Source organism: Bacillus rossius, chromosome 6, assembly GCF_032445375.1.
Source record: "Bacillus rossius redtenbacheri isolate Brsri chromosome 6, Brsri_v3, whole genome shotgun sequence".
In the NCBI taxonomy this organism is placed as follows: domain Eukaryota; kingdom Metazoa; phylum Arthropoda; class Insecta; order Phasmatodea; family Bacillidae; genus Bacillus; species Bacillus rossius.
The window spans coordinates 20,551,659-20,562,573 of record NC_086334.1 but is presented as its reverse complement, the minus strand read 5'-3'; the positions used below and the strand labels follow the sequence as shown (position 1 = coordinate 20,562,573).

At 35.1% G+C, this 10,915-nt stretch overlaps 1 protein-coding gene across 1 annotated transcript; it reads right to left on the bottom strand.

The window, feature by feature from the left end:
* Nucleotides 1-1,274: 1,274 nt before the first annotated feature.
* LOC134532810 (large ribosomal subunit protein uL16-like) lies at nt 1,275-10,904 on the bottom strand. The gene is given in 7 exon segments (XM_063369696.1): nt 1,275-1,507; nt 3,329-3,382; nt 3,384-3,492; nt 6,323-6,429; nt 8,781-8,979; nt 10,703-10,732; nt 10,825-10,904. Coding segments are annotated over 6 exon segments (663 nt in total). The 5' UTR covers nt 10,726-10,732; nt 10,825-10,904; the 3' UTR covers nt 1,275-1,336.
* Between the last annotated feature and the right edge of the window lie 11 nt (nt 10,905-10,915).

Genomic DNA, 10,915 nt, shown 5'->3' with positions numbered 1-10,915 from the left:
CTAAGAGACAATACTTCACTGCCGGTGTTTTTAGTTTGCAGAGTTTATTATTCCTGTCCGTTTTCACTTCTGTAGCGTTATGTTTTCTAGTAGGTTAAATTTCTGTAATGATTTTTTTTAAGAGATCTGAGACGTGGACAATATAGTTTTAATTTTAACAGTAACCCGCATGTGTATTATTAATTATTAGTAATTATTTGTTCCTATTTCCATTAAAAACCTACTGACATACAATAATCCAACATGGCAGTGACCCCAATTAAAGACCATGAAAAATTTTAATTTGGAAAAATGGCCTCTTCCCCCAACCTTGGATACACTCATGTTTATTATAAGATTATCTTCAGTGTAACTTCTTAATAACTATTTTAATTATCTTTGGCTACTGTTAGTTAAAATTAATTTACTTTCATTTCCGTATTGGGGCAAGTATTTTTTTCATTATATGAAAATACGTAAATTGTTTGTTTAAATTTGCAGTTTTTGATTATATATCTATGAAAAACAAAACGACACACTAGTTAAGAGTAATTACAACAGAACAGCTTTGACACATCTTGCATGAAAGCTTAGCTCCCAAAAGCAGTGCAACTTGTCCAGTATATCTTGTGGATGGATCAAAAAAAAAAAGTCTCCATCTTCCTGTGTCTCCACCATTCACCACTGTGCTGCCCCATCTAATGGCAAGTTACAGCTAAATGGATATCACGATAATATTCTCCATGTTCAAATATCTATGTAGACCAATTTTTGTAGAGATCGGTTCCATTCTTCCCCTTTATCTTCTCTTCCCACCTCCTCTTCGGTCTTCCTTGTTGCATTCTTCCTATTTACAACCATCATTTTCCTAGGCAGCCCCTCTCCTCTTATTCTCTGGACAAGGCCAAATCATCTCATTCAAGTCTTGTACACATGCTCTTGCTTGTAATCATATTCCTTATCCTGTCTCACCTTATAACTACCAATGTAATGTAAGAGCTTATAATCTCTCAGACATTGAGGTCATTAGAAACTGATAAGGAATGGTGAGATGATAATGTAATGGAGCACCGATTAAATGAATGGGTACGGGAAACTGGAGTACTCTCAGAAAATCCACTATCTCCTGCCAACCTCTGCCACGTTTCCTACAAGCAAAATATCCACGGTTTGATCGCCAGAAATTAAACCAGAATCTCGTAAGTGAGAGGTGAGTGATAACAGTGGCTCCAAAGCATCTTCAGGATGAACAAAATGTGTATGTACTCAATACAAAATCAATAAAACAAAAAACATTATCACAGGTTTAGGCATTTTATTTTCAAATATTCCCAGATGGCGCCGTACACGGCACAGGTTACACAGCTTGTGCCAACTCCAGCTGGACTTTCTTCCAGTTGCTGAGAGGGCCGTGCTCTGGACGATACTTCACGTTGCAGCCATCGTTAGCTAGTCTGCCATCGTCTCGGAGCTTCTCGTAAACCTCACGGTCGTACTTTGTGAAACCCCACCGCTTCGACACGTAAATCTGCAACACCCATCACATGTTCATGCTAAACCAGTTACATAAAAACTGCTTGGCAATAACACATATTGTATCAAGTTTAGAGTCTATAAGTGAATTCAATGCAAACAATGGCATACCTGCCAAATTTGGCCAGTCCAAAAGCGGGAGGTTTTTTAATGGTTTGGGGGGGGGGGGGGGGGGGGGGGGGGGGGAGAATTTTGTTTATTTTGTAAATTTCGAATTTTTTTTAAGAGTAAACCAGCATGATTAGCACAAGCAATGGGCAAATTGTGTTCTAAAATAAAATACTTTAACAAACACTCTGCTTTTGTCACACTATCTTCTTTCTGACTTGTCACGAAAAACGTCTAATTTCTGATTTGATGCCATAGCATTGACGGCATGTTTCTTCGTATTTATATGCTTCACAATGTCGCCCTTTCCGGCATGCGAGACGGAAAAATCACAACGACACAAAGAACAAAATGCAGCATGTTCACCTTTCCTCGATTGCAAAATACACGGAAATTTGTCACTAACTGTCTTCTTGTACACAGCAAGATACTTCACTGTAGGCTTACTTAGTGCCATTTCTATTAAAACCCTATTGCGGAGTAGGCCTACAACTAAACAACGCATACAAAATACTTATCACGCAACTGCTTCCACAAAATAATATTTTTATGAATACACCGTTGAATAAATTCGAAGACTGTACTACATATAATGCTACCTCTACACTTCGTCTGTGAGCACAGACGCGAACAAAGACGAATTTGTTCGGGAACGAACAAACAATTCACACATAGCCAGGTGACAAACCGAAGCGAATTTGGGCACAAATGTAAACAGTGGCATCATAAACTCATTATTAATCCACTCCGTCTTTATTTCAAACCAATACCACCAAAAATACAGTTTACAATGTTGACAAAACACACCATCTTGGAAAACAAATGAAACCTTTTTCTGGTTGGCTAATAAACACCAATGACGAACGTGTACCAAAACAGCTCCCATAATTATCGTAAATAACTACGTTTCTTTCTTAGATGTACGCTTAACCAAGTGTTTTAGCCGACAATTGTGGGCATTTAGGTTATTAAAATAACTACACGTTATGGTACGAACCGTAGTTACTATACGATTGTACGGAATAATGGTAAAAACATATTAATTCTATAAATTTATTGCATTAGAAACTTCAAGAGAAACAGAACCAAAAATCGGGAGATTTGAATGACAAATCGGGAGGGCAGGAGAAAGGGTACAAAATCGGCAGTCTCCCGCCTAAATCGGGAGTCTCCCGCCTAAAGCGGGAGGGTTGGCAGGTCTGCAATGGTAGGATCCAAACTTTTGAAATCAAAGTTGTATGAATTTTATCCAGAAGAACCTAATATGAGTATAGATGACAAAATACCTACATTATATGATATGCCCATTATTTTTGCATGCAATTCAAGAGAATTGTGTTTTTATGTGTTACGGTTTATTGAATTGTATGCATATGAGGGTGATGTAAAGTGAGAACTCAATTTTCATTCAATTAACTGGGTTACAATCTGACGGCCACATTTTCTTTATGAGGAGTATCTTCTTATGTAGTATTAATTCTTTGCAATTAAAAAAGAAGTTTTGCGAATGCCATAATAATCCTCACAATTATAGCTAAAATACGTCACTTTGAATGTTTACGATGCATGGTTCCCCCCCACAGCTTTGAGTAAGATTTAGAGTGATTACACAACACACTTGCCTGCAAACATTTGTCATCATGAGGATCAACACATCACTAAGTATGGATAGAAAGAGACCAGGGTTGTGCTGGACGGATGCACCGACCTTCTGGCGGCCGGGGAACTTGAACTTGGCACGGCGCAGGGCCTCGATGACGGCAGCGCGGGTGACGGTCGCTGGTGCGCACGCTCATGATGGGCTGGCCGATGCGCACTCGTGCCACGGTGCCCTGCGGCTTCCCGAACGCACCGCGCATCCCCGTCTGGAGCCTGTGGAACACACCTACACTCAGGGCCGGTGCAAGGTAAATTGGCGCCCTAGGCGAAAAACCTTAATCCCCCCCCCTCCCCCGGACTCGCCAAAAAAAAACTTTCCTTGCCTCAAAATACATCACGTAAACCTACGATTTTGTCAACAATCAAATGTAAGCAGGCTTGTGTTTTTTTTACTTTTTTACTTATTACAAATCATAAACAGGTCACCGTGGACTTTAAATTATTACTTATATCAATATAAACATTCCAAACTGTTACAAAAATCCATTTTCATCTAGTTTCAATAATCGTTAAACATATTATATCAGCTGTTGTGTGTCGTACTGCGCCGCCCCCAGCTACTTGGCGCCCTAGGCGGTCGCCTAGTTCGCCTATATGGACGCGCCGGCCCTGCCAACACTCACGACACAGCCGGGTCTCAAGGGATAATCTATCATGCAACGGATTCCCTCCTCCCAGAAACAGAGGAAAGTACAGAAGACTGTGTCAACACTGCACGAATAAGAAGTAAATGTGATCAGAAATAAATCAGTCTAGCTAGCAGTGGTTTTTAGAATAATGTTTCACTGTTAACAAATTTTTTTTTACAAAATAAACAATTAATAAAATGTGCGTAACTAATTCAATGCATAAGATGACAAGCAGACACGTCCATCAATGTTTTGATTAAGTCAGATAGATCATGGAAAACTTCGTTTTCAAAACAAATGTAGAATTATAGTTATTGTATTTAAGGACCCTAACAAACAAATATGACAAAATTATGCAGTTTTTTTTTTAAGTTCATCAAAAAAAATTTCTCAACATTTTTTGTGGAAATGCAAAGTTTGAAGCAAAACCGCTGCTCCTGCGAGTTGATCAACACTACGTATTTCTGAAAACGTCACACGGAAGGTCAAAGATATTCTAATACAGGAAACAAATTTTAATAACAAAGTATTTTGAAATATTTTAAGCACACAATATCTTTCTACTACAGTGCCCATCGATTTATGAACGCTACAAACACAATACATTGCACTTTGTCGGAGTATGACTCAAAATTATACGTCTTGTATCATCATCTTTGGTTTTTTTTTTAGCGAAAAAGCAGGATATCTGTCTACAGTAGAGCATTTTATATTTATACCTGGTTATATATGACTTTTCTTTTAGTACTTGACGTGAAACCAAATTTGGTTTTTCAAGTGGAGAAAAACTGACTTCCCCAGCAAAAGTCTGAACAAATTTGAAAAATAATACAGTAACCCTATCTTCTAATTTGTTTACACATAAGGTTTTAGAAATTTTATACATTAGGCAATAATGATTGTTGATGGTATATGAAGACCTGTTACAATGTTCTTTAAATGATTCATGCATAGGGAATTTTGATTTTATAGAATTTCTTGGACATATGCCATTGCAGTTTTGAACTGCCTGTAATGGAAAAAATTCCAAAACGAAAATCAAGAAATAAAATGAAAACATAAACCCACAGAGAACAAACCTAAATCAGCGGTGCCCACAAGGGGGGGGTAACGACGCAGACTGCGTCATTAAAATTTCAGGGGGGGGAGGGTTAAAAGACGAGAAAAATGTATATATTAGTATTTACATAATTATAGCTTCTAATGTGAAAATACGTTTCTGGTGCTTTGATAATTGAAAGTGATCTTGTAAATCAAATTGGCAACCCCGCACTTTCCTCAACAAAAGCAGTTTGGCATCTGTCGGTTCAGGATGGAAATATTACCTGCAGACCTGCCAACATTCAAATTTAAAAAATCATGAGGTCCTCGATAAAAATTTTCAGGCCCATAAATACAGGTTATATATAAAAAACAACCAATGAGAATCTTTAAATTTAAGTGACATACCTGTACATATGTTACATGGTCTCTGCTTCAAAATTTATTTCAACAAATTATAGGTTGCAGATTTAAATTTAGTTGAACATAATTTAGCGCTCTCGTGTAGTGATCATGCACCGCAACTAAAAAAGATGATGTAAAATAACATTCTGCTCGTGTAACACTATTATCACTGTTTACAGCAAAATTAATTTTTTTATTGGAAGCAATACACTTCACGTGTTAGTTGCGTTTTTTTGTAGCGTCATGTTTCACAATGTCTCCTCTTCCACTATGCGAGATGGAAAAATCAGCACGGCACACGCTACAAAACACAAAATTGCTTCCTTTACGTGACTCGAGTATTGATGGAAACTCGTTACTGTAAGCTTTCGTAAAACTTGTTTTGTAACTTTTACAAACAAAATCTTGGGGCCCCAAAAAATCGTGAGGAAACACTATTTTGGCGTGAGGGCGTGAGATGGACCTTAAAATCGTGAGCCTCACACCAAAATCGTGAGAGTTGGCAGGTCTGTACCTGATATGACCAAAATTATTATTAGAAAATCAATTTTAATTAATGCAAAATGTGATAAAATATAATACTAAAACAGTATAATATTATAAAATAATTGAGTAAATCATTGAGAAAATGGCATAAAATTTTTTTTGGGGGGGGGGGGGGGGGGGCATCATTAGGTTAGGGGGGGGGGTGAGTCATAGTGATCACTAATTAAAAGCAATATAGCTGTTCATGAATACAGTTACTGTATCTTCCTTCACAATAATTTCAGGAGTCTACTATTCCACTTCTAAAAAATTAACATGCATACTACTGCACGTTGCCACAGACAAGTCGGGTACTTTGACGTGTAAACCACATACGTAATAATTTTCAATAAATGCTGTTTTACGCAAGTCACATGTTTTGTTCATGAATATGCACGCAGCTACACGCGTGCAAACCACACCTCGGGTGACGAGCAGCTCACCTGTCGGCCCCAGCACACGACAACATCTTGTTGATGCGGATGACGTGGAAAGGGTGCAGCCGCATGCGGATGTGGAACTGGTCCTTGCCGCAGTTCTTCACCATGTACTGGAACCACCACCGTCACCAGATACAAACAGCTGACTGCTGACGAGCTCAGGAGAAGGTCCACTTTTCCTTCGATCGACGCCCGCTTTTGTACCACTTAGATTAAATTAAAATATGACAAAATGTTGCTTATACATTTAACAACGATGAAAAGAAAAATAGGTATAAACTACAGAATCAACAAATAAATAATTTGCATAATTTTTTTTTTAATAATTCCATATCTAAATTATAATTAGTTTACTACAAAACATTTTGCCTTAATTTGGTAAATATGTAGTTGGGCGGTATTTGCGAAAAAAAAAGTTAAAAATCCGAAAATACTTTTATTCTATGCTCTTTAACTTTCTCTTTTCAATAAAAGCGGCGGAGGTAATAAATTCCAAATACTTTAGGAGATATCGAATTTTTAAATTTCATCATATGTAGTTGAGCGGTATTTGCGAAAAAAATGTTAAAAATCCGAAAATACCTTAATTAGATGCTCTTCAACTTCCTCTTTTCATTAAAAGCGGCGGAGATAAGAAATTCCAAATACTTTAGGAGATATCGAATTTTTAAATTTCATCACAATTATAGCAGTGCGTTCATGTGGCTTTCACCATTGTTTCTTGTTTACGAGCATCTATTTTTTTATTGGATAATGATGTCACGTGATTGTTCGTGATAGGCCAGAATTCAAATTAACCAATACGTGATTATTTACTTCATTTATTGTTTAAAACAGTATTTAATTACCGCCTCCAACTTAGGCGAGTTTTTAACGTTTCTAATTATAAAGTCATATTTTTTATTGTTGCGCAAGTAATAAGTAACAAAAAAATTTTACGTGAGTTGTTCCTGTTCATCCTTTGTCCCGGTTTGTTAGGTCAGATCAGTTACATTATAAATACTTTAAAACTAAAGAACCATTGAAATAATTTCATATTATTTCTAATGTACGCTTAGTTTCAAAGTATTTATAATGTAACTGACCTGACCTAATCGACCATTTTCATTAATTAGGCATTCACAAACACACGGCAAAATAAAAAAATGGCAACTGTTGAATGATAAACACAGGTCTTGTATGCAAAATAAGAACGGCAATATCTCCTAAAGTATTTGGAATTTCTTATCTCCGCCGCTTTTAATGAAAAGAGGAAGTTGAAGAGCGTCTAATAAAGGTATTTTCGGACTTTTAACATATTTTTTTCCGCAAATACTGCTCAACTACATATGATGAAATTTAAAAATTCGATATCTCCTAAAGTATTTGGAATTTCTTACCTCCGCCGCTTTTAATGAAAAGAGGAAGTTGAAGAGCGTCTAATAAAGGTATTTTCGGATTTTTAACATTTTTTTCCCGCAAATACCGCTCAACTACATATTTACCCTTAATTTTTTTTTTTGAGAAATTACAATTGCAATAAAGTTTTGTACTGTTTTACCCCCCCCCCCCTTTTTTTAATAAGAATCAAATACCTCAATTTTCCAACTTTGGGGCATAAATTGGAGGTTAGTTAATTTTTTTGCAGTTTATCTAAAACTGTAGCTTGAAAGATTTATATGTATATATATTTTTTGCTACCAGTAAATATAAAATATATATTTTTTTACTATTACTATGGAAGTTAACTATTTGATGTTATGTTCACACATATTTTGTATTCTAAGATTAGGATATCTTATTTTTAAATTCTCCCATCCATAATTTCTTTACAAACAAAAGTATATTGATTGTTAACTTGAATTTGGTATGTGCTATATCTTCCCTCACTACGTGACAGAGACCCAATTTGGTCGAGAATGCATTCACTGCACACTCCCGTTGAGAGTATTGGGAATTTCTTATCTCCGCTGGGTTTAATGAAAAGAGGAAGTTAAAGAGCATAGAATAAAAGTATTTTTGGATTTTTAACATTTTTTTCCCTGCAAATACCGCTAAACTACATATTTACCGCAGGATATTATAAATTTGAAGGAAATGGCCTGTACCTTTACATGTAAACAAATAAAAATTAAGAAGTTTATAGTGGCCTTTTTCAAATCCTTTTGACTTCAGATACTAAATATGAATATTACAGCCACATAGATTACAATAAAACACATCATTAAATATAGTACTATCTGAATGAAAAATTTGCATTTTTGGGTTTTCGTTTGATATTTTTCCCCCAGATATTTGCAAAAAAAAAAAAAAAAAAAAAAGAATTGTTATTTAAAACAAAAATAAAACCTTGCTTTGGCAATTCAGCTAACAACTCAACACAAATACAGACTGCTATTTAAAATAATATCCCACCAAAATTATTTCACATCTGGCAATACTGCAACCACAACACAAGAAATGCCAGGAATTAAATAAGTACCTTGTTGGCACAAATCCTGCCTGCTTCCAATGCTTCTGAAGAAAGCTGTTCATACTCGTCGGACACCAAGTGCACACACAGTGGGAAGTCTTCCACTCTAGCCTTCTTCCTGCCCAGGTCAAATATCCTGATTTTAGGATCTGGGACACCACGGCAAAACCGGCTTTTCGGATATGGCTTGTTTTTGCAATACCGGTAACTGTAACACCAAACATAAGCCTGATGTAGAGAAAACTAAACATATCTCTTTAATAGCAGTTTATATGTTTTAAAAAAAAAGGTGAATTAATATTTAAGCTTCTGCATAAAAACAAGGGAAGATAATTACAACAGTGGTGTTTTCAAACATTACAGACATTTCTGTATTTAACCCTAAAAACAGTTTCTGAATTTTTAAATGGATTCATATAAAAACATTTATAAATTAAGTGGAAAATTCATTACAACCATGATTACTGTGATTTTTTTTGACTCGCAAAAGCATGTTCTTTGGATCAAATTACCTTTGTGGTGGTTATTTTAAGACACGAGACCAAGCTGAGTAACACCATGTTAACTACGTGTGCATGTATCTGTTTTTTACTACTTATGTTAATTGTAGTATTCTATTAATAATGAAAATAATCCCAATCGTAATTTGGCACCAGTTTTCGTGATTGCAACTAAATGAAGAAAAATTAATTTAAGTAGCCTGAGGTAACGCAAGTGCCACCATGCATAAGTTCCTACTTCTAGCAAACAGCTTTGAAATCAGAACCTGTTGCAACACAGCAGGCGAAGTAAAAAAATACCTACTTAAGCTGCTAGTTTCAATTCAACATTTTCCCCACAATTTCCCTCCAGTTCATAGCCCTACCTGTGATTAGAATTAATTTATTACCATTTACCTTTGCCTTATAGAATAAATAAGTTTTACTGAACTCCCACAACAGTCACAACTTAAATAAACACGCATTAAAAATATTTGGAAACAAACAAAAAATATTAAATTTTTTTTGGGACTACTTAAGAAATCTGTAGAATCGGATATCACATTTGTATACAGGGCAGTTTTTTGTGCGACAATATGACATTCCCTTCAAGATTCACACAGTCTACCCACAGGATGGGACTAATATAGATGGTCAACCTCTGTGGTATAGTCGGATGCACACTGGCTTACGGTGCGAGGGGCTCAGAGTTCGAGTTCCGGGTATGGCAAGGGTGTAAATTCAAAAGACGATATTGATGTGTAGACATAACGAGTTTCAATTCAAAGGTTTGAGTTTCCAGCCATTGGGGTAAAACATGGATAATGTTAATTCAAGATACCTGCTAAATTTTTATATGTATTTTTATCTATTTTTTATATATTATTTTATATATTTTTATTATATAATTGTAACAAAAAATCTCCAGAAAAATGCTTATCATTCATGTATTTTGTTGTTTAATAAATTGCCTTCACAATTAAAAAACCTGCTTGCAAAACCTAAAGAATTCAAATATAAACTCAAGGAATTTTTAAAACCTCATTCTTTTTATTCTTTAGAATAATTTTATGCCAGTAAATTTAGGTAGATTATAAGATGATTATTTTATATTTTTTAACAAAATGTGTTTTAAATATTAGTACTTTCGTGTTATTTTATAAATTTGTTATACATTTGTTATTTATGCCAATTTGTAATTTTTTTTAATGTGAAAATTAATTATATGTTGTAAATAAATTGTAAAATAATTGTATAGACATGTCCAATACGGTGATGTGCAAAACATGTATGAACTGTATTTACTGGACAAAATAAAATGAAATTATTAATTACACTTATTTCTAATAGGCCTCTACTTTCCAATTGTACCAAATATATATATAATTTTTTATTTGGAACCTTTAAATTGATCCAAGTACTCTACTAAAAATTAAAATTACAAAAACATACCATCTTGCAGGGCGTCGCCCCATTTTTCACCTGCAAAAAGAAAATTAAATAAGTTAGTCACGTCAATTGCTTACAAGATGCTTCAGAACAAATATCAATTTTGTACACGTTGTGGAACTAACCTCTAAGGCACAAGAATTCGAAGGAAGAAATTCGTTTTGATAAACTTCCGTTCATGGAATGAGAACCACAAGTAGAACAATCAAATCGAAA